The sequence below is a fragment of the Chinchilla lanigera genome, unplaced genomic scaffold (genome assembly GCF_000276665.1).
Source record: "Chinchilla lanigera isolate Chin_1 unplaced genomic scaffold, ChiLan1.0 scaffold00048, whole genome shotgun sequence".
NCBI lineage: Eukaryota > Metazoa > Chordata > Mammalia > Rodentia > Chinchillidae > Chinchilla > Chinchilla lanigera.
The window spans coordinates 15,025,044-15,050,237 of record NW_004955449.1 but is presented as its reverse complement, the minus strand read 5'-3'; the positions used below and the strand labels follow the sequence as shown (position 1 = coordinate 15,050,237).

General features: G+C 37.6%; 1 protein-coding gene across 8 annotated transcripts in view; it reads left to right on the top strand.

The window, feature by feature from the left end:
* Nucleotides 1–25,194, top strand: part of Pkp4 (plakophilin 4) — a gene marked incomplete at its 5' end in the record, with an annotated part of 214,815 nt that continues 189,621 nt past the window's right edge. For all 8 annotated transcript variants that reach the window (XM_013518711.1, XM_013518713.1, XM_013518710.1 and 5 more), the window contains 1 exon segment: nucleotides 1–144. In XM_013518711.1, coding sequence (XP_013374165.1) covers nucleotides 42–144 — 103 coding nt within the window.

Below are 25,194 nucleotides of genomic sequence, written 5' to 3'. Positions count from 1 at the left end.
CGGCCGCTCCCGGCGGCGACCGTCGCGCAGGAATGTGAGGAATGCGCCAGGGGCAGAGTCCGCGGCCCGCGGCGGCCGCTCGCGCGCCTTCCCGGCCCAGCTCTCGCGGCGCAGCCAGAGGTCGCCGGAGCATCTTCGGAGCCGGTGAGCCGCGTTCCGCTCCTCCCTCGCTTCTCCATGCGGCAGACTGGGCGGCGGAGAGGAAGCCCGGTAGTTTCTTTGGGCTTCAGCTAGCCTTTCGGCTAGGTGTTTGCTGCAGTGGGCTCACCGGACCGTCAGTTGGGGGCCGACTGTGGCGTAACCAAGGTTATTGATCATTGCATAAGAATCTGGAAGTTTGGTGTGCAAGATTTGGATAGCGGTTGGATTTTCTAGGGGTTTCTGGAAACCTGCAGAAGGTTCTTAGAGTAATGAGCTTGTAGCCAACATATTTTAGCTCTATCAAAAAATGCCTGTTAATGCTCATGGACTGGGCTGCACTGCAAGAGAGATCTTGAATGCATCGCTTTGCTGTCATAAGAATTGTAATTTTTCCCCCCCTCGTCATACTGAGCTCGTGTTTAGGCCTCGTATAATACATAATGAATAGAAACAGAGAAGCAGTGTTTGGTCAGCGATGGGACAGATAGAACTGTCTGGTACAGTTAAATTCGGGGCGTGTCAGTTACCACTGGCAGTAACGCGGAGACGCCACGATCGTGTGTATTTCACGATGTAATTTATTAGTGGAGGTTGCAGTTCTTTCTCTTTGTTACTGAGTTTGAAGGAAAAAGAAGCAATAGGGCTGCAAGTTTTAAAGAATGAAAATTATTTATTTGTAAAATCATTAATGGTTTCTATGCAGTTTTGGTCACATTTTCTTAATAGAGAAGAGTGAAATGTTGGCAGAAGATGCTTCCGTAGAATTGGGCTCAGATTTTTTTTTTTAAAGAGAACTTACAAGAATGCTTTTCCTGTTAAATACGTTGCTGTTATACAAATATCTGCCTTTGTGGTGCCTGTGAAACAGTTATGGAAGATGAACGTGTGAAAATGAAAAAAGCCAGTGTCTCAAGTGTAGCTAGGTGTTGAAAAGCATTAATGTATGCCTTTATTTGACACAGTTTGGTTTACTATAAAGCCTCTGCACCTGGTTGTTTTGTTTCTCCTTCAGTAAAATAGTTAATTATCCAACTAATCAGCTGTCTTCCAACCCCTACTTTGTGTGGATCAAGGGCCCTGAAAAGTATAAGAAGAGAGCCCTTTAGTTAAGGGCCCAGGGAATGGAAATGAAAGGTTGTGTCTTTTGGTTGCTACATTGTTTTTTCAGGTTTGTCCATAATCAGTGAACCTTTAATTTGGAGGTTAAATCTGTATCTAGTAACACTGTGGAGTATATAGGTAGGTGTTTGTAAATGCCAAGGGAAAACTTGTGTTATGTAACAATATATCACAACCGAATTTAACAACTCTTGCTTATTTGATTTGAGGTCAAAATTAGAATGTAAAAGGAAACTTTGTCTTTCTAGTACATTGAAAATTGGAAAGCCTGCTCAACTATATTGACTATGTGTGGGTAAATGACTGGCTGTGCAAATAGGTTTAGCCTCCTCAGGTAAAGAGTTTTCAATTGGAAATATATTCTGTTATTGAATATATCTTCCTCTCAAAGAGAGGAAGCTTTTATGCTGATCTTTCACAATTAAAATTAACAAATTGTATTTTGACTAAAGTATATTCTCCATCTATCCCCTAGCATTATATAAGGAGAAAATGTTGCATTTGGTGTTGTATATGTTATACCAAAGAGTCTAAATTGAGGAAGTTTTGTATCCTGTTACTTTAATTCTTTATGCTGTCTTTGCAGAGAGGTGAGGAGCAGAGAGTAGTGATGGAAAGTATAAGAGAGGGAAGGAAGGAAGTAGAGACAGCTGGAGTTCTGCCAGAAAGGAAAAACTATCAGTGCCTTTACAAACCGCATAAGCCAATCACATTCTGTGAATTGAATATCCTCACATAATAAGAATTTAAAGAAACTACCAAATTATTGAATAAAAGCTTTAGCAGTTGTGTGACCTTGAGTATTTAGATTGCATATGTATTAAATCACAACTGCATTTTTCTGATATGTATAAATTAAGAAAGTAAATATAACCCCAAATTTTGAAATTCACCTAAATTAGTTTTTTTTTTAAAAAAACAACCCGTATTTCCAACTTGTATAGTAAATTATTAACCTGATGTTAATCAGGGATCTTCTAAAATAGATTTTTTCATACCCTACGTGATGCCAACCATCTGGTAAATTTAGCTCCTTTCCTGACTTTTGAAATAGGGGCTGGGGATTTAGCTCAGCGGCAAAGCGCCTGCCTGGCAAGTGCAAGGTCGTGAGTTCGGTTCCCGGTACCGGAGAAAAACCCAAAAAAAAAAAAAACAACTGTTGATACCTGACTTTTGAAATATTAAGATATTTGGAGGGTGCTCTAAACTCTGATTTTTAAAATTTCGATAGAGAGGTAACTCCCTACCTTGCTTAATTTGAAGGTGGACAACATACCTTTATTCTTAATTGAAAGATAAAGTACAAGTTCTTCTAGGGCATAAATGTCCATGGGATTGTGTGTCACTGTGAGAAGCTGTCTTCGCACCTTCAGCATACTGGGAGATAATTACTCCTCTAGTGTGTTACATGGTTCTGTAGTGCTCTTCCGGGACTGAAGTCGGGAGAAGAATCTGAAACTTCACAGATGTGGACTAGGTGTGTTTGGAGACGTGAGTATTTCATAGCCAGACTTTATGTGGCTGCAAATGGAGACAGAAAAGAAGTAAAACTAAAGTGAAGATGCATGAATGTGAGTCTTAATACTGCCAAGAAAGGGTACTAGAAGTCAGCATTTCTTTTGATGGACAAGAGTAAGGAGACAGCTTTTTTACAGAGTAAGGGGATCAAGCCCTGGTTGCCAAGGGCAACAGTTTATACCCTGTATTTGCTGGTTTCACCAGTGGTTTCACACTGGTTGCTCGTCATTTTAACAATTTAGTGGAATTATCTTAATCTCTTAGGGTTGTTACCATTACTAAATTGGGGATGTTACATGATGGTACTATTCAATTAAACTTAGAAATGCTTCAGATGTTCCATTGATGATTGCCTAAATAAAGTTTTTTCTTTTTATAAATTAGATTTACTTTTATTTGATACGCCAATAAATGTTGGCTACATTGGTAATCATTTTATTATTCATAGCCTTGATAACAGTTTATTATGATTCACACATAGTGATTCATTGCAGATGATAAAATGTCATCAGGAATTGGATTGTAAAATTTTAATGCTAGAAAACGTTTAAAATGAAATATAGAAGTATCTGAATTTTTAGTCATGGCTTGTGAAGCACTTTTTATGAACTGAGAAACACCTAGTGATTGGGTGCCAGTCCCCATGTCCAGGTCTCCATTGAAGGGTGCAGAGGGAGGGGCCTTGGAAATCAGTAACAGTCTGACAGCCCAGGTATACTTGATTTCTACACCTAGTCTCGGCATTAAATAGAAATTTAATGATTGCTAATATCCAACGTGTTAATCCTGCCCTTGCCTAATCTGGATCTCTCCCCAGCAGCAAAGCCAGCAACACATCTGTCTGCTTAGAGAGGAAGGGAATGTAGGTCCCTTTTCAGGGGCCTAAAACCCATTATATAAAGTATGGATGCTGGCATCTAGTGTTCCAGGTTGAATTTAAGTGGGGGGATCTTACCATAAAAATGATACTATGTATGAAAGTTTAGGAAAGACCTGTAGTTGAAAGTTTAGGAAAGACCTGTAGTTGAATTAAAGTAACTGGGTTTTCAGAGTAGTACTATGCAAGTTTTTGAATCCTGGGCTAGAATTTGAAACAAATTTTCTCTTAGGAACCCACAATTAAGTTACAAACAGACTGTTGAAACATTGACCAGAGGCATATGAAATTCTGATCCATTTTAAGCTTTTTCTTAAATTGCAAGCATTGGAGAGGTGAAAAATATCCTAGACTAAAAATTAGATCTACTAAACCTTATTACCTGACAAAACATTTAACATTTGATTGATAGCATTCTCCTTTTTAAAAATGCAAGGTTTGGATTACATTGAACTAAATTAATACCTTCTTTAAAAATTATTCTTATCATTATGTTTGCAATATATGGTGACCACATTGTGATTACATGTGGGGAGGTGGCACATGTACGCCTCTCCCTCCACCTCTTGGGCCCATTCCCATTGCATCCTCTTCAACTCAAGTTTCCTGAAGTATGGTTTTGCTCTTTTCTCTCTCCTTTCCTCCTTTCCTGTTTTTCACCTTCCTTATGCCTCTCCTCTTCCTCTTCACTAGCCCCCTCTTTCTCTGGAAAAAAATAGTTTTCCTGAACATGCATTTTGCCCCTCCTCATATTCCAAATCATAACAAGGAAGCTGGATTTCAGTTTTGAAACTTTTAAACCCCCTTCTTGTTCACAGTAAATAGGTAGAGTTTTGTGTTCGTTTTCCTTTTCTTTTAAACAATATTTCAGGAAGTGAGGGAAAGGAATAATCCTGTGCTGTTTCTCTGCTCCTTACCCTATCCCTCCTCCCTCTCTTCTCCCCCTCCCCTTCCTCCTCTTCCTTTGTGATGCTAAGGATCAGGCTTCAGGCTTTCCTCTGGGCTCCACTCCCGGCCCAGTTTGATGTTTCCAAGGTCTTGCTGTCTACCTGCATCTTGGTTCGAGATTGACTGTAGCAGTTTAGGCCAGGGGACGTCCTTGGAATTTCACCTTGACTGATTGAGACTCAGAAGAGATGTGATTAGGCATGATGTGCAGTGGTGAGCAGCCAAGTGTGTCAGTGTTCAATTCTGGCAGCAGCTGATTTCTCTGGATCTCATTTTGCACATCTGTAAAGTGGAATGACCAAAGCCCACATCTTGTGTGGTGATTGTGAGGATTAAATGAGCTGTACTGTACATATAAAGCGTTTACAAAAGCGTCTGACTCATGGCCAGCACTTACTATATGTAAGTCATTATTCTTTTATGGTAGTGCTTTATAATGCTTTCTGCAGCATCTACTACATGTCAGGCCAGTTACTGGCTTGCTTTCCTTGGACCTAGTCAAAATGATTATGGTTAACAGGATATTGTAGGGAAAAATACTGAAAAACATTATGAGCTTAATATTGTAGTTTGCAAGAGATTGTAAGGAAGAGAATCCATCAAAATAATTATGGTACTTTCAATTTTTTACTTTTTTTTTTCAGTGCTGGGGATTGAACCCAGGACTTTCTCAGTGAGCTATGTTCTAACCTTTTAAAATTTTGAGACAGGCTCTCCCTAGGTTGCTTATGCTGGGCTCAAACTTATGAAAGTCCCCCTGCCTCAGCCTCCCAGAGTCCTGGAATGATAAGCATTTGCCACTAGACCAGCTAATTATGGGCCTTTTTAAATATGAAGGTTGTAGCTTTTTATGGTAGGCATTACAGAGACATTAATCACCACTATTCTGTATCATTTCTATTTTTTTAATTATTTTTTTATTCTCTGTAAAATAAAAGAAAATTTACAGTTGTGGGTAAGTTTGGTAAATATACTTTAATAAACTCATGTTTAAAATGTGAAGACTGATCGTAGTACACTTTGAGATAGAAGAGAAATACTTGCAAATGTGAAACGTACATATAATGCCAGTGCTCTGGAAGGTTGAGGCAGAGGATCATAAGTGTGAACCCAGCCTGGACAATGAAGTAACTTGGAACCCGTCTCAAAAACTTTAAAAAGGACCATAGCTCAGAGGGCCCTGACTTCAGTCTCAAGTATTACCAAGAACAACAAAAAAAACCCCAGACCTTTTATTTATTTATTTATTTTAATTTTAAAGAGAAAAGAACCATACCTTTTAAATATATACACAACTATTACAATTTTGAGTCTGCATGATAATCATTTTATACAGAGTCTTTGATAATCAACACATGAAGGAAATGTTAGTGTTAATCATTTAATACTTAGCATTTTTTTTTCTTTTTTCTTTTTTTTTAGTCTTTTTGAGACAGGGTCTCACTGTGCAGGTCAGGCTGACCTTGAGCTCACTTTGTAGCCCAGGCTGGCCTAGAACTCCCCAGTGCTGGGATTACAGGCATGAGCCACCACACCTGGCTCAGTATTTACCATTTACATAAATGCAGTTTGTAAATAAACTCATTAAGCTGCCTTTTCTACAATTAATCACACTTAAAAAGCAAAAACAGAAAAAAGAATACCCCAAAACAAAATACAAATAAAGAGAAAGTATTGGAACTAGCCTGGCACTCCCAAAGCAGAAAGTCTAGAAAGAAGGAAAGGAGGTTTGGAAGATATTTGATATAAAGCAACAGACAGTGGTTTCACAGATATCAAGAGGCTCTGGTTCTAGTCTGGCTTTTGCCATTAGGCAGATGTGTATCTCATGAGCAAGTCACTTAACTCCTCAAGGGTTTAGTTTTCCTATTTACAAAAGGAGAGAATTGGACTAGATAGTCTCTAGAGTTCTTCTAGTACTTTTATTTCACAGCTCTTAGAACATGAAGACAGTTTTTTTCTTTCTGTTACATTCTTCCTCGGCAAGAATGTGCTGTCTTCTCAAGAATTTATTACATTGTACCCTCTGGGATAAGGGAAGAAAATTGAAGTTGTATACCTGAAGTTCTCAGCTTCTGAAATAAGTTCAAGCCGCGCAAGCATATGACTAGACTGGGTCAGCTGCTCACAGCTGTTGCATGGCAGTGGTATGAGGATCCTGAGCATCCCCCGAGGCAGCAGTGAGCAGGAGTGGCTCGTGGAGCTCTTGGAGCTCTTGGAGCTCTTGGAAGCTGCACATGTCAGTTTTTCACAGCCCTACTCTCAAGAACTCATTTGTGAACAACTGCTCCCCTGTGACATTGGAGACTTTAGCCTGATAGAGACTACATTTTTCTAGAAGTTGGGTAGAAACAAAAGAGGTTTAGTGGTTGGGTGGGACTCCTGTTGTTCAAGTGAGAATGTCTTGCTTATTTCTTGCTCACATTTAACTTGTCTTTAAGGAAATTAAACAATCAAGACAGAGTTGTTCTTCTGAAAAGATACTTTCTGTATATGCTTTGAATTCATAGAAATTCACTAATCCATCCGTGTAGGTATTTTCACTCATCTCTTACTTATTTTTTTATCTTTTTGAGGCAGGGTCTCACTGTGCAGTTCAGGCTGGTCTTGAGCTCATTTTGTAGCCCAATCTGGCCTCAAGTTCACAATGATCCTCCTGCCTCAGCCTTCGAGTTCTGGGGTAATAGGCATGGGCCACCATGCCTGGCTCATTCACCTCTTAATGTTTACAGGTAGAGAGTCTCATTAGTGTTAGAAACTGCAGATTTCAACAAGATGGCTTTTTAAAAACTTGAATTTGTGTTCTTCCATAAGAAGAAAAAGTAACTTAAAAATTCAAGGAAGAGAATTTCTCCAAGATCCTGCTCTCCCCCACAAAAGGAAAATCAATCTCTCCCTCCCCTCTCTATCTCACCTATACATATATAGGTGTATATACATTTATACAGTATATATATATATATATATATAAAGAATTTAAAAATACAGAGGCTGATCATTTCCCTTTGTTAATGCAGTGAGCACCTATTTTTCATAGGAAAGAATCAGTTGTACTATTAATGTGTGCAGTATGAAATGAATTCTCAGTGTCATGGTCAAAGTAAACACTTAGCCTCTTCAGTTTCCAGACCTTTACAAGAATCAAAAATGGTCAGAAACAATGGAAATTAGTAATAATTGTTTGAAGTGATCCAGAATGGGTTTTCTGACACCTGTACCTGCATTGAGTGGGAAATAAAGGCTGGTCTGGTTAGAGGCAACTTATTCCCAAGCACCACCAGGGGTTCCAGTGAGGAGATAATAGATTATGGTGTTTTAGATGCTTGTGAGAGTCCTAATTTAAATTTAAAATGCTCCACTTTAGTTTATTTCAACCAACTTACAGAATAAAAGAAAAGCACAAAACACAATAAAGTACTGCTTTAAGGGAATAAGAATGTACTAAATTATAGTTCTCCTTCATGAGTCCTCTGCTCTGTATCGGACTTTGCAACCATAGGCCTCATGACCAAAAAGATGATATTTCCTAGGAACTGTTACAGTCTGTGTTAGATTCAGTAACAGAAATTATGTCTAGTTGGGCAGGAAAGACACATGAACTGGATGAGCTGTAAATGACTAGGTTTTAGCTTACACTCATACTTGCTGTGTTTGTTACTTGATAATTATCCAAGTCTAGAGAGACAGATGTGTTAACCACTGTCATTGGCTTGTTTTGTTCACAGCCTGCATCTGATCAGGTAGGTATTCTACCGGTGATAATACAGTGTTTAAGAACATTCATTAGCCCTAAACTTGATTCCTTTGGGTGTGTTTCTTGAAATGCTTTACTATATAGCCTGTGTAAAATAATTAACTGTAATGAAAGTACAGTATTTGTGAGGAAGTATAATTTATGCTTCAGGACTTGCCATTTAGGTGAGTTCTTACTTCCATGTTCTTAAAGCAATGCTTTGGTTTATTGTATTTTGTGCTTTTCTTTTACTCTGTAGGCAGTCCATGTGCCTTTATAACTCCAAACTTATCATTGAAAATACTCTCTCCTGTTGTTATGAATAAAGAGAATGTTTTGAAAATCTTGTGACATCTGCTAGAATAAATGGTCTCATTGAATCATACCTTGAACCTCAAGACTAATGCACTGATGGAAATTTTCTACTTATTGTCATTTTTTCAATGACAGAATAAGCAAGTCCATTTTAAGAAAACACTGAGTAAGAAATTAGAGTACAGAATTGGACTTCACAAAACCTGGTGTTGTTTTGAAACTTAGAATAGACAACTCAGCTGTTAAATGTCTAACCCAAACTGTCAATAGATTAAAAGAAGTCTGATATCTGTAGATCACTGGCAAGTGCTAATCTTCAGAAATATTGTTCACAACTTTGAAAACAATTTTCCATAGAGGCAGTATAAATCTGTAAGTCTACTATCCTACAGTGTAATGGGAGGGTATAATTTCCATGGGGAAATAGTCCTTCTCTGAGCTATTCAAAAACAACAAAAAATAGGTATTTCTGCACAATGTAATCTTAATGCTTAATGGCTCTAGAATGAATTAATGAGTTTTGAAATCCAGTTTTGGAACATGTTCACTTACTACTCTTTATTTACTTTTTTTCCCCACTACTGGGAATTGAATGCAAAGACTCACACATGCTAGGCACATGCTCTGCCACTGAGCTACACCCCAAAGCCTAAAAGCATTTTATTTTGTAACAAGGCTCATTTAACTTGCCCAGGTTGGCCTTGAATTTTGCAGCTCTCCTGCCTCAGTCTCCCAGTAGCTAGGGTTGCAGTCTTGAGCCATTATACCCAGCACCACCTACTACTCCTGAATAATGTTCTCTCTGCCTAATATTCATCCTCTGTCCTTTTGTACATTGTTTTTGTAAGCTCATCTGAGACCCTTAATACCATTTATTATGCCTGTTTCTATGGAAAAAACTTATTTTTTCCTTTATAAAAAATTTCCTTTGTAACACAGTTTACTAAATAAATAATTCATTGTATCAAATTCCCTAGTAAAAACATTAATTAGAAAAATTTAAACAGATTGATTCATACTTGTTTAACCTTAATTATGAAAATAATTAAAATATAAAATCATAGTGAGATGAATTTACATAATGTTCTTTCTAAAACTGACAGTGGGCAGTCACAGTTCGGTGGGAGGAGCGGCCCTGCCAGGCCTCAACAGCGATAGTGCGGTACTAGGAAACTTAAGTGCCCTTTCCTTTTGCAAGTTAGTATCGGTTGAGCCTCCTCTATGTGAAATGCTTAGAACCGGAAGTACTTATATTTCCAAGGTTTTTTGTTTTGTTTTATTTTTCATTTTGCAGTATTTATATGTCTTACCAGTTACATATCCCTAATCTGAAGATGAAAATCAGAAATGTTTCCAGATCATGCCAGCACTCAGAAAGATTTGGATTTTGGAGGACTTTGAATTAAAATTTTTCAGATTGGGGTGCTCATCCTGTAATAACTGTTGTATGTTTAGCTGAAGTATGGAAGATAAAAGTAGATTAATTTAAAGCACATAAAGTTTTTCTAAGGAAAATGTTATAAAATACTGTCTTAGTTATTTTTCTCATTGCTGAGACAGAATACCCAACACCCAAAGTTACAGGAGGAATGGTTTATTTGGCTCAGTTTGCAGAGGTTTCAGTTCATAGTCAGTGGCTCCAATGCAGGGTGGCATGGCAGAGGAGAAATAATTAATGGCAGGGAAGAGGTAGCAAAGCAAAGGAGCAAGTCCAAGCAACATTAGCAGCTTCTTTCTGCCCCTTTTATACTCTATCCAGGCTACTGGGATCAGGGTGGTGCCAAACCAAGCAGTGGAGTGATTTAGTAATCACACACCCTTAATCCCAGCACCACACACTCTAGATCCAGCCACCTCTGAAAAAGCTCCACCTATGACCACATGAGGTTTTGGGGGGACATCTAGACAAACGATAAACACTAAGTGTATCATTGGTTCTATAAATTACATCAGTGTTAAGAATAATAAAACAGGAAATTGCATCCGCTCCTTGATGTAGTGGGTACAGTGAACTATGGTTTTACGAGGATTATTGGAAATAGTCTTATACATTTTAGAGGTCTCTCAAACTCACGTAGTCACTATGACAAAATTTGAATAAATTATAAGTGTAATTAAACTTGTATTGTGAGATGACTATGAGTTCATATGCAGTGGTAAGAAATACAGCGTGTGCATCCTTTACCCAGTTTCCTCCACTGCTAGAGTCTTGGTAAAATTGTACTACAATATTACCATCATGGTATTGACACTGATCCAGTCATGCTACCAAGCATTTCCATTGCTATAGAAACCTCTCAGGTTGCCCTTTGACAGCCATGCCCCACAGCTCTGCTCACCTTTGCCTTAGTCTCTGGCAACCGTTAATTGTTCCCCAGTTCTATGACTTTGTCATTTTAAGAATGTTACAATAGCCAGGTGTGGTGGTGGTAGAGCACTTTTGTAATGTCAGCATTCTGGAAGGCAGAGGCAGGAAGATTGCCACAAGTTTGAGGCCAGACTTTGCTGGCAGCATGGTGAGTTCAAGGCCAGCTGGAAATATACAAGGCCTTGTCTCAAAAAAAGAAAAACAATAAAAAAAAAATGAAACAAAAATTTTTTTACATAAATAAGATTTAATTTTGGATTTCCCTCTACTTAGCAAAGTTCTTTATAGAGATTTATCCAGGTTTCTGCATGTATCAGTAGGGTTTTTTGTCTAATTACTGGATATTCTGTAATATGGATGAACAGTTTAAGTCATTCACTTCTTGGTTCCAGTTTATGGCTATTACACACTGAGCTGTTGTTAATTTTTATGTGCATATTTTTGTTAGCATATATATACATTTCTTTGGGGAAAATACCAGGGATACAATTGCATTAAATTATAATTTTTAAAAGTTTTCTTTCTAAAATTATACATAGAATTAAATGAGCCCTCAATCATTCAGCCATTACTATTGACATGTTTGTGAGTTAAGCTAACCTTGTAAAAAGATTTATAACTTTGGTAAATTAAAAATTCAAGTCTTGTTACCTAGTATAAGTACTGCTTCCAATGAGTTACCTCTGTTTTGAGTGAAACCCTATCAAATGATTTTAAGTAGAATTCTTGGACTTGCCTTGTAGCTTGACTTGAGGGTTTGTTTCATTGGGTGTTATATTTTTCTTTTATTTTAGGTAGCAAATGTATTTAATTTCCTAAAGAATGTTTTAAAATGTAGTTGCTAATTTGAGCTCTTTCAGAATTTCACTTCTATGTAATCCTAGGTAATAATCTCACTGAAAAAGGTCATTGTGCATCAGGCTAAGCAAGGTGGGGGTTTAATGGGAAGAGGACATCCTCATGTGTGACCAGTTGTCAGAGTAAAGTCAACCTGATACTCTTAAAGGCAAGGACTCTTCTTTCCTAAAAGAAAACATTTTCTCAAGCATAATTTTCTTGTCCACTCACCCCATTCCACCCCTTTGCATAGCTGTTATACATACTTTCTGCCACTGACAGATGTTGAAGTCATGTCTGGCCTAAATAAAATCTTCATGGTTGATAATTTGATTAATTTTTTAAAATGTTTTTTCTACATTGAATGTCAAACTTTCAGATTACTAGACTGGTTTAATACTTTGTTCTTTACCATAGTCATTCTAACATCACTATATATTTCAGTCGTCTGAAGTCATAGCCGAGATGTTAACTGTTGACTCTGAGCAGTCCTCCAGTGTATCTATACAGTAACGTTTTCCTATAATACTGTTCTTTATAAGAGCTTAGCCTTTTTCTGTATTTGTATAAGGTAACCTCAGCGACTTTTATGATCTTTACAGGATGTCTATTTCCTTTTGTTTGTTTGTTTGTTTTTTGTTTGTTTTTCTCCGGTACCAGGAACCGAACTCACGACCTTGCGCTTGCCAGGCAGGCTCTTTTGCCGCTGAGCTAAATCCCCAGCCCCTAGGATGTCTATTTCCTAAAGACTTTTCTGTAGGTACCTAGCATGTCCTCCTCAGCCTGACAACCCTCCACCCTCGCCTTTTTTAAATTTTAGGCTCTAACTTAGTGATTTCCTGAAGTAAAGCCTTACCTGGCTCTTCTCTCAGCTCTACTCCAGATCTACTCCACATTTAAACCTTTCCCCTGTATTTGTCAGCTTTTTGCACATATCTCTGCTCTGAGGCCTTGTCACATTGTGTTTCTTGGCTACTGTGAACCTTGCCCAGGTTAGAATTGTGCCACAGGCATCACTGTAGCTCTCGCCACCTTGCAATATCCCTGATAGATAGCACCAGATGCTTGCTTTGAGTGAATGAATAATTAAATACTTAGTTGACAGCCTTTGTTGTCTCTCTCTCCTCTAACCTGCAGTGACTCCTTGTTTACCTGAGGGATGACATTCAGACTCCTTGGCAATCACACCCTAATGACTCTCCCTCCTGAACTTCCTTCATCAGCCAAACTAGTCCACACACTGTTCCCTGCGTCTTCCACTCTGTTCAAGTCTTCCCAGTCTTCCAATACCAGTTCACATCCTCCCTCCTCTCTGTGACCACCTCGCATCACTGTGGCCAACAGGGATCTCCTTTTCTAGTTGTCTTCACTTGTACTCTGGCTTTTCATGATGCCCTCCCATGATGGGTTTCCCATGGTGGTTTTCTATTGTTGTATTGGACTTTTAATTTACACTAATAGTGAAACTTTTCTCTTGGCTGTGCTTCACGTAGATTCTGTTGTTTTGAGGGAAGGTTTCTCATCTTAGATATTTTCTATCCCAAGTGACACATTTTACATTGAAGTCTTAAGAAATAGAGATGGGGCAAGAATGGAGGTGTGTACCTGTCATTCCATTGGGAGGATCACCAGGATGATTGTGAGTTCAAGGCCAGCCTGGGATGCATAGTGAGACCCTGAAAAAACATACCAAAAAACAGAGATGTCTGTTGGTGATGTGGGACGGAAGATCAGCATCTATTTCAAGCACATTGAATTGCTCTTAGGAAGATGATCTCTCATCTGTGCTTTATTAACTGCTTATTCTGTGCTAGTTTTTGCTGTGTGTCATTCTCATTTTCTGGAGGTCTTATACCAACTAAATTGAATCACTGGATTTTTATTCTCTACATTATTACCTTTTATTTTTATATACTATCCCATATAGAAAAGAGTGAAAAAGGAAGCAGATAGAGTTTTATTTAAGGAAACAGTATTCTAAGGAAACAGAGTTTTATTTCTCAAAATTTTTGTTTTAACAAGGAAAAGATATTGTATACACTTTTGAAGCTACTGAGTTGTGTCGTTCAATATGGTATCAGTGACTTTATGGGTTATTTAAGTTGAAAATGAAGTTTTTGTACTAACTAGAGTTTAAGTAGTAAATAGCCACATATTCAAGAAGTTCTGTTGGAAGTGGTATTGAGAGTAACCTGGCCAGTTACGACTAGAATAGTAAAATTGTAGATATTTCCAGCCAAACAAAACAGCAAGTTTACAGTTCCAAAACATTTGTGTTATATTCATTTCCTCCTTGCAGTAACTCTGTCAAATAGGAGATATGCTGCCTTCACTTTACAAACAAGGAAATTCTAACTAAAAGTTATGGCAAGGAGTAAAATGTTGGTAACTTTTAAAGGGTACTAAAATAGACTACATGTTTATTTTGCACTTCAGTCCTCCATCCTGAAATGAAATAGTTGTTTATCATTAAGAGGGAAAAGATCTTTTATACTCACATCATTTCTGACACTGAATATGTCAGGTTTTTCTTCATAGTAAACAAAACTAACTTCTTAAACACCAACTCGGTATTCCAGGATTTAGTCCTGACCCTAAGTACATACAGAAAGACACTACTCTCCAGGGTTCTAGAAGCTCTTATACCGGGAACAGAGACTAAGACCAAATATTGTAGTAAAAGAGCCTCCAATCACTTGTATCACTTAGAAAGTTACCAGTGTTTTAGAAGAACTTTGGTAGAAACTAAGGACACTCAAATCTAAAAAAGTAGTAAATATTTTATTCTTTTTACAAAACTAATATTTGATGAATAAACTGTGAAAGATTTGGCTATGCAATAATGTGTGATGCTATTCTTGCATTTACTTGGAAATTTCAACTTTCTTTTAATAAGCTTATCTTTTGGCAGTATCAATGGAATTCAGGTATTACTAGTCAATTACCATTGATCACTGAGGTCCAGTGCTAGGTTTGGGAAGGGATGCAGAAATGAACAGGGCCTAGTCTCTTTGTTTTTGATGTCACTGGTAGTGTAATATCTTAGAGGTGATAATAAGAAATGAGTCTTAGAGGTCCCTAAAATGTCCTTATTGGTTAAAGAAAGATTTACCTTCATCTGTATAGCAACATGAAGTTTTCTGGAGTCTCCATGGTGCTGAGACCTCTAGGGGCAGCAGATAGATAAAATGCAGATTCCTTGGCCTCAAGGAGCTTTTGTTAAAACTTGTCTATGATTCTGGGGTGAAAGCAGGGAAATAATTGTTCTGAACATCTCTGAGTAGTCACTTTGCTTTAGAAATTAAACTGAAAACCTGCCTGGTAGAGAAGTTTTGGTATACAGAATAAAGTATCAGCATAAGAGTGTCACCTTTCCTTATAATCACAGGAAAACAAAGCAGAATCCTTTCCCTCCCTATGTGTGTGTGTGTGTGTGTGTGTGTGTGTGTGTGTGTGAGAGAGAGAGAGAGAGAGAGAGAGAGAGAGAGACTGAGACAGAGACAGAGACCACATCTGCGTCTCATCTGTGTCTCGCTGTATAGTTCAGGCTGACCTTGAACTTGTGGGGATCCTGCTGTCTCTGCCTCCCAAGGGCTAGGATTATGAGCATGCCCACCATGCCTGGCTTTTTTTTTTCCTTGAGAGAAGGTCTCACTACGTAGTACAGGCTGACCTTGAACTCATGAGTGCTGGGATTACAGGCATGTGCCACCACACCTAGTCCCTTATGTGCTTTTAATGCTGACCTAGTAAGCCACACAGATATCAGGTATTTAAAGTACTGAGCTTCTTAGTGGTTTTTGGAGTAGAAAAAGAGCTGAAGAAGAATGTTTTCATGCTGTACCTTATAGAAACCACTTGATAAGAAATTTTAAAAATTTGACTACATGTAGAATGAGACTGAATAATTTAGGCATGTTTAATTTTTCAATAACCAGAAATGTTTAATGCCTTTGTTAAGCTTAATGGAGTATCTAAAACTGGAATTATTTTTCAATGAGTGGTTATTCTTTTCTTTGAGATAATACTCAGTTCAGTAAATGACAGTTAATAGAAGAAAGAACTTACCCTGATTTTGTAACTGTGAATACGATTGGAGAAATATTAAGATTGATATTTAGGTTGGGTGCTACTGCCTGTGTCACATCAGCTAGAAGAGAGAGGAATCTTCCGGTGTGTCTTCGTTCGTATGTGTGCTGGGCCTCTGTTATGCAGTGATGTGCACAATGTGAAATGAAGCACAATCCTTCATGTCAGCACTTGAAGGCTCTTTTTTTGACAATGAGCAAAATGTTAGACATTTCAGTGTGAATAGCTCTCATGATCCAGAAAATACGAGCAGACAGTTTAATTGTTCTTGACTGTAAAAATTAAATCTGATACTAAATTTAATCCAGAGATCTATTCATGCAGGATTTTCCCTGATTTTAAACAAAAATTAAACTTGCATGCCTAAGCATAATACTGATGTAACATTCAGAAGAAAATTCACACTAAGTGATTTATAACACATTCTTTTTATTCGGATTCCTGTTAACCACTCCCTCTTTTGTTTTTGTTTTGAGATTAGCTCTTGCAAGATTACCCAGGCTGGCCTTGAACTTGGTGCCGTCTTCCTGCCTCAGCCTTTCAAGTAGTGGGGATCGCAAATGTGCACCATCGTGTCTGGCCCTGTTCCTTGACTTTCCTCACATCACCTGGCTTAGCCACATTTAATCTTGGTTAGTTTGCTAGAAATTTTAGCTCATTTTTATCAGCATCCAGTGCCATCTACCCTGTTAAATAAGCCCAATCTTGGAAGTGCCTCTTTTCTTATATTTTAGGTTATTTGGTTATACCGAGATTTTAACTCTGGCTTGAAAAAATTGTGAATTTGCAGGTTGTACAGTGTTTGTGATCAGGGTGGCTTTTCTGCCCTTCCTACTTGGAGAGCTTTTATGTACTTTTACAGCTCCTTTGAAGCAGTGCATCATTTCTTTTGAAATGCCAAGAACACTTGACCCCACTTTTTAAATCCTTCATTAATTTTTTGGTGTGTATATTGTCTACGTGCTGTCTTCTCACCAAACTCTGGACTTAGAAATTCATAATTCTGACTTTATGTTTTAATCCTCAGTACTTGGCATAGAGGGGTGGCTGCACAGTATGTGGGATAGACACTGTAGGTTGCATTTTAATCTAAGCCAGGACATTTTACAATTTTCTTATTGTACTTAATGGGTAGGAAAGACTTGTCAGGTATTCTGTTTGTGCCCTGCTCTCATGCCGTGGCTCTTGCAGTTTCATTTTCCAAGCTCCTAGGGCTTTGTGTTCACAGTGGCTTCTCTGCCGCTTGTGTTGGGGCACACCAGAATTGTCTGTGGGGTTATCCCCACTAGCAGCAGCCCTCAACCAGTAGCTCAGCTTCTCATTCCCTTGACTGGGACATCTCTGATGTATGTCCTCTTGCAGACTCCCAGAAACACACAGGCATAAGTCCCCCTTGTTCACAGCAGCAACTGACTAATGTACCCTGTGTTGACTTCCTTCTCTTGCCTGTTACCTTTCTCTATCCCCTTCATAAGTTGCTTGTACTCAGATCCTTTTCTTGGGGTCTGATTGTGACTGAATACAAATCCAATACACACGGTTATAATTCACACAAATATTCAGTCACTTGGAAACAGTACTGTATACTAGGCACACAGGCCACAAAATTGAGATGAGTATCTATCCTTGGGGGAAGGGATTTTAGTTTTCGTCAGATTTTTAAATGACTTTTTGTCCCTTTCCCCACAGAGTTAGGATCTATTGCAATAAGATACAATAAATATACATATATATTTAACTTAAAACATTAGAGCAGCCATTTTCTTTTCAAAGGACTGGCGCACTGAATTTGTTTCGATATAATCAGGAAATCACTAGGGCATTATAGATATATGTGGGATCATAATCTCAGTAATTGGGATTTTTGTTTGTTTGTTTTGTTTTTGCACTGCTGGAGTTTGAACCCAGGGCTTCACACATACTAAGCAAGCATTCTACCACAGTGCTATACTCCTAGTCCTAAACAATTGGATCTTAAAGACCTAGTTTTAGGTTTACATTTATATTACTGGTTGTTGTCATCCTTGTGCACAGAAAAAAATAAGTACCCTGATATCACCTGCACTCCCAAGGTTTTACTTTAAATAAAATATTGTTAGTTTCAGATAGGGATTTACTGTTTTAAATTTAGGTAATCCCAGTTTCAAAATAAATAGGTTTATTTTTTTCTGATTCTCCTCTTGCAGAAAAATCTTTCAATGTGGGAAAGCAGAAAGGGAAGCAAAACCTACTCAGTTTACTACATTTAGGAGTGAATCTCTTTTGGCATATGTTGTATATTTACAGGAAGTTTGTATTTTGTAAGCATCTACAAGTATATGTCTTAAGGAATTGGGATCAATAATCATAATGTTATCTCATAAATGCTTTTAAAAGAACTATTTGAGACATTTACATACAGTTCTCTTTTATATGTATTCTGTGATTTATTTAATCGATCCTTTACATTTAGACAAACATTGTTTATGATTTTTTATTTTTATAGATAGTGAAGTTTATAATAAACTCCTAGTTTGTCTCATTAAGTTTGAGCCACAGGTATCATGACTACACTTCATTTGAGAATAACGTGGTTGATAGGGCAGTGCTAATAGAATCAAAGATTTTAGACTTCATGTTAAATAGCTGGCCTTAATTCTTGAAGCAAGTAAATATGAAAACCTAAAGTCAAGATACTACTAAGAAAACCTTAGGCTCTAAAGCTGTGTAAAAGTTTCTGAGGAGGTGGCAATAAGTGGTGCATTTCAGAAATTTGCATTAGAATTTGCTGTCTGTTGATGTGGCCCAAGCAGTTTGTCACTTCAAGTATCATATCTTGTATTTTATCTAAACATAAAATAGAATGTGGATGAAGAGAAGGGCCATGTTAACTAGCTAATTTGTAAAATATCTCTTGAGTGATGCCATCAAACCCTGCCATAGTATCAGTGGGGTACAAAATAAGTCCCCTGCAATGTTAATGTGGTACACCACAAGGTTAATGAAGTTACCAGAGCAAGCCCGTAAATCCTACCAGCCACAAATTCCAGGAGCTGGGTGGCACTTTGATTATACAATATATTATCACAAAGTTTTGCTACAGTTTGTTCATTACATAAAGTCTTTCCTTCTTAAAAACCAGAATTGTACTTCTCCTCAGTATGTTGGTGAATACAGTGGTGTTATTTATGATCATCATATGAAACCAAAGCAATAAAACTCTTATCAGTAATTATAGTGTCAAAAACCTTAGGTGCTAGTTAGGTATCCCTGATTCATGAAAACTTAGGTCTGAAGACAGACCTTGAGACCTCTTCTTGCTTTGGGAAAATCCTACTCAGAAGTCCTTAAATGTTTCTGTGCAGTCTGTGCGTGATGAATAAAACACATATAGGAGCTACATGCATTCTATAAGCTTTAAATTTATAATCTCCCCTTCATCAGTTATACCAAGGAGAGGAAGAAAACTTGTTGGCTGCATTAGATGGTAGACCAAGCTTTCTCAAGACCACAGGAAACTCAGAATTGTAGGACTCGTATAATTGTGTAGCAGTGCACCCTGGGTAAGGTACCAGGTGTCCCATCAGCTAACCTAGACTACTAGAATCTAGAACATTGCCCCCATCCCAAATAATCTAGGCCCTGTGCTTTGTAGGTGTGCTTTTTACAAAGAAGAAGTTGGAAGAAAACCATATCAAAGGGAATAAACTTGACTGTAGCAGCAGTATCAGATCCTGCACTGGTGAAGGGTGAGATATGGTCTGATTCTCAGGAAGTCAGTCAGCAAAGGGTAGATCTTATATAGAAGGGTGCAGTTACTGGACATGGTGGCACACTGCCACTACTGTGGGAGCTGAGGCAGGAAGAACATAAGTTGAAGCCCAGCCTGGGCAATAGCGCTGTGTCAGTATAAAATTCAAAGAGAGTGAGTAAAGCATCAGGCTCTATGAAATGCTCCTGTTGTATTGATTAGCTGAGATTAGACACAGGTTCAGTCTGATATTTAAAACAAAAACAAAAACAAAAACACAGCTAAAGCCTCATGCCAGCTATGCTGTAGGGATTGACTTCTGAGATAAGCAAATAAGTTGATGACTATAAAGTAATTGTACATATATATCTGATAAACCAAGTGCAAAGTATATTTCCTTAGTTCTAAAGAGAAATTTGTAGCCAGGCTTTGTGGCACATCTCTGTAATGCTTGGGATGTTGACGCAGGAAGATTGCAAGTTCAAGCCCAGTCTCGGCATTTTAGTAAGACCATGTCTTAAAAAAAAGACTGGGGATGTAGTACATTTTGAAGCCCTGAATTCAGTTCCCACTATTGCAAAGGAAGGAAGGAAATTGATTTTTAAAATAAAGATAAAATTTGTAATTCTGGCTAAAAACAGTTTTAGCATCCTAAAACAGATTGCCAAAGGTTAGAGATCTTAGATTTGCAGTTTTTGAAAGGGTATGGTTTGAGGCTTATGAACTTTGTGGTAGCTAAAGATATGAGTCTGTTGTATACAAGTTATAGCTTTGTGTTGGATTACAAAGTTATTGTTTGGAATATTCAAATGAGAGAAGCATTCAGAAAGAGTACCTCTGAACCTTAAAAGTTATCACATTGAGTTGTGTGTTTTGTTTCTCCCATTTGTTGAGTTTGAATGTTGTAATGTTGTTCTCAAACAGATGACATGATAGGATTTTGACTTGGAGAGCATAAGAAGTGCTCTGGGCTATACTGACAGTGTGCAGTCTTTAAATCGCTTGTGCTGAAAACACATTAACATGTTTCCAAAGTGTTGTAGTAGGTGCCGCAGTAATCAAGATAAATGGAGTCATCAGCAGACTTGCCGTTTTCCCACTGCCCACTGCTCCGCATTGGCAGCAGCTCATCTGTTTCTATTAAATAGCTTTCTAAATATTTTGATTTTGATAGACACACCTAAGTTATTAGTGATGGCGTAAACCTTCATCAGTGTGGTGAAGCACAAACAAAATGAGAATTACTTACATAATATTTTGGTAACTATTCAAAAACATAATTTAAATTTTTAGGGAAAGTGAATCTGGTGATTACTAATGATAATGAAATTTTCTATTTATAGTGTTCATGGTGTATTGGAAATTTGCAGAAGTACAAGGAGTAACGTAATGAATACCCATGAAATTGTTAACTCAAATTTTTTAAAATCTTGCTTTTGCCAAGTTTAGTTACGGTCTTTAAAGTTGGCCTAAATCGTCTTCATTACATTTTATTTTAACTGTGTGTGTATGGTTCTATAAACACAAGCTTTTAGATGTTATGATCTCCACTCCCCCACTATGACTGTCAGTAAGTCCTACCCACCAAGCTCCTCAGGGAAGGGACTTGTTACCATTCCTTTTCAGGGCTGGGCTGTCTAGCCAACATTGTCCAGAAGGTTTCTATTACTTTTATTTTTCCATTAGTAGGAGTCATTTAAGCAGCATTTTTCTTTCCTCAGTTTTTTCAGCTGCCCAACTTTTATAGATGTTAAATAGTAGCTAACTTTTAAATTCAGGATAATTTAAATTTTTTTCATTTTTCCTTGTCACGTTATTAAACTTGTATAGGCAAATTCTTATTATTGTATGAAAATGAGATAATGTCTTTATCAATCAGGAAAAGAGTTCAACTAGTAACCACTGCATTAAGGAAAGAAACTTTGCTAACTTACCATATGTGGTCAATCTATTCCTTTTCTTGGATAGGAGTGAATGAGAGTCTCTGACTTCCTAAATCAATCAAACAAGCAAGTTTTTTTTCCATTCTGAAATGGAAATGTATTTCTAAAATATTGATGATTTTTCTACAAAATTACATAAATAGGAAGTTAAATTTTTTTAAAGATTTGAATTTTATTAAGAATTGAAGTGGTTCTTACAATTGTTATAATTCAAGTACCTAGATTCACCCTTTAAAAGTATACCCATTTTCATCATCCTAAAATGCCTAAGATAAACCCTGTAGTTATTAAGCGGTTACCTACCTTTTCCCTCTTCCCTAGCTCCTGCAACTGCTAATCTAGTTTTTGTCTCTGGATTTGCCTATTGTGGATATTTTATATAAACAGAATCAAATTTATATAAACAGAATCATATAGGATAGCCATTTCATTTTATTTCCTTTTATACTTGAATAATATTGCATTCTATAGCTGTACTGCATTTATCAGTTGATTGCTCTGGATATTTGGGTGGTTTCCATTGTTTGGCTATCATGAGTAATGATGCTCTGAATACTTGTATATGTTTTTGTGTGAAGAATATATGTAGTCAGTTCCTCTGGACATATATCTACAAAAGGAATATCTGAGTCATATAGTAACTTAATGTGCAACTTTTATGAGAAATTTCAACTGTTTCCAAAGCAGCAGTTTTGTTTTTCCACCAGCAGTGTATGAGAGTTCCAGTCCTCCATGTTTTTTACCAATACTTTATTGTCCGTCTTTGTCACTTTCCTAATAGGTGATAGCTCATTGTAGTTTTGACTTCCATGTCCATAAGACTAGAGACTTGTACATATTTTTATGTGCTCATTGGCTATCTTGGAGAAATGTCTATTCAGATTCTTAGTTCATTTTTTAATTGGCTTATTTCAAGTTCTGTTACAAGTACTATGGTTACTTTTGGAGAGAGAAAATTTTGTATAATTGAATGATAATGTTTTAGTAAAATATATGTCCAGAATTGACTTCCATGTGACACATAAAAACAGCAAAACTGGTTAAACAAATGAACATTATCCACCCATATGTGTATTTGAAATGGTGCCAAATTAGCTTATAGCTTCAGTGTCAGCTTTTAAAACATTGTTAATGTTAGTGATATTTTTACTGTGTTCTACTTAGAGTATTATTAGTAAAGTTTATAGAGATGTTAACTGTCTTAGTTACTTTTCTCCTTGCTGAAACAAAACCTGATACCCAGAATTAGAGGGGAAAAGGTTTATTTAGCTCACAGTTTGTAGAGGTTTCATTCTATAATCACCTGGCTCCAAGGCAGGGTGGCATGGCAGAAAAGAACAGTTCATGGCAGGCAGAATGTAGCAAAACTAACAAGGGGCCTTAAACAGCATCTTTCTGCTCCTTATATTGTATCCAGCCTACTGGGATCAGGCAGGTGCTAAGCCAGTCAGTGGAATGATTCAGTAACAACCCACCTTTATCCTAGCACCTTTAATCCTAGCATTGTGCAGTGAATCAGCAACACATTCTTGACTCAGCCATCTCTGAAAAAGCCCACCTATGACCGCATGAGGCTTTGGGGGAACATCTAGACACAAGTCCTAACAGTAACTATGGTCTGTCATGCCTTAATTAACTGTCTGGGATGTCTACTAGCCACATGTGACTTTTGAATTAATTAAAATACAAACTTCAGTTCCTTAGTCACACTGGCCACATTTCAAGAGCTCGGTAACCACATACGGCTGATGCCTCTAGGACAGTGCAAGTGCGTTCCCATCATCAGAGAGTTCCAAGGACAGCTCTGATCTAGATTAATTTTATTGTAAAGTTTCATACTTGAAGGAAAATAACAGTAGGAGTTTTAATTTTTTTTTAACCTAAGTTAGCTTAGAGTTTGTGTGTGTGTGTGTGTGTGTGTGTGTGTGTGTGTGTGTTGTTTTGTTGTTTTGAGAGTCTCACTATGTAATCCAGGCTGGCTTTGACCTTCATATTTAGCCCAGGCTTGGACCTTGGTGGTCCTCCTGCACCAGCCTCCTTGATAACTGATTACAATTGCACACTGCCACACTTGGCTTCAGAGCCCTATAATTTGAAGTGGAAGCTTTAAAATTCAAGTACTTCCATTGAGTAGAAGAACATCTATGCCTGTTTTTCCTGTTAGCATCCTCTCCTGTGATTTTTATATCTTTTATATTTTTTTGCAGTTTTTTCCTTACAGTACTGGTGATCAAACCCAGAGCCTTGGACATGCTACTGTAGGCAAATTCTCTAGTACTAAGCTACACTCCTATCCCTGTAGCAGTCTTCTTAACACCTCTGATGTCATTTGCACTGTAAGGCTTTTGTTGTTGTTGGTAGTTTTGTTTGACTCTAAAATATTAGATGGACTTCTCTCTTTAATTCTCTGCAACCTTGCTGAAATGCCTTGGAATTTCACTTGCAGATGACTGTGAAGGGAGAGAGTTGAGTTCTTAAAGTTTGTGGTACAGTAGTTCTTAGGCTGCACATGGCCCTCTATTAGTTTCAAGTAGCTTTTTGACCTATGCAGTGTGGAAATACTAAAAATTCACGGCTAGGGCCTGATATTAACATTAAAATGAGTCATTTGGCCTATCTGTAATTATCAGCAGCTGCCACCTCATTTTTGTGTCTTTAGAAAAATCAATGTTTTGTTTTGTTTTGTTTGAAGCTCTGGGGATCAAACATAGGGGGCATTCTACTACTGAGCTATATCCCTAGCCCTTCTAATTTTTAAATTTTGAGACAGGGTCTTGCTACCACTTCCATGGTTGGCAGAACTTCGGATCTTCCTGTCTTAGTCTCCCAAGTAGCTGGGTTTACAGGTGTGTGACACACTATCTGGCAAAATCAGTTTTGAGTTATGAAAGTTGGTATCTTTTAAAAAGTAAAGATAGTGTTAAAGACTTATGATTGGTTTTCTTACATATTTTTTGTTTTTGTTTGATTGTTTTTCCTCCCTCCCTCTCTGCTTCTTTCCCTTCCTTCCTTCCTTGTTGTTGACATGGGAGCTCACTTTGCTTACGCTTGTCTTAAACTCCTGGGCTCACGTGGTGCTCCTGCCTCAGCCTCCCAAGTAGGTGGGACTACAGGTGTATACCAGGGTGCCTGACCTTTCTTTCTTTGGTTTGTCCAATTTGCGCAGGGAAGTTTTTGTCCTTTGTTATTTGTTCCAGTCTTTTAAAATGCATTTTCTGCAAGGGCTCTCAATTTCTAGTGCCATTGTGGGAATTCCTGATCCTTTCTCTACTGGTGCCTGTGTGTGTTATAAACCAGTTGCTATTTCATTATGTTTTTGTTTTTATAATTTTGTCTTCTATCCTTTTATTCTTACTATTTCTATTTTCAGCTTGCAGTACATTATGCCTGATTATCTCATATAAATTTCAGAAGTCTTAAGGACATTAATTAACTTCAGCTAAGAGTTAGTGACAAAATACGTAATATATTGTTACAGAGGCCACGCATGGGGAAGGTTGTAAAGCAAGTCGTTTGGCTTTTTTTGTTTGTACTGAGTTGGTATTTGGAGGATCTACTAACTGCAAAAGTGATTAA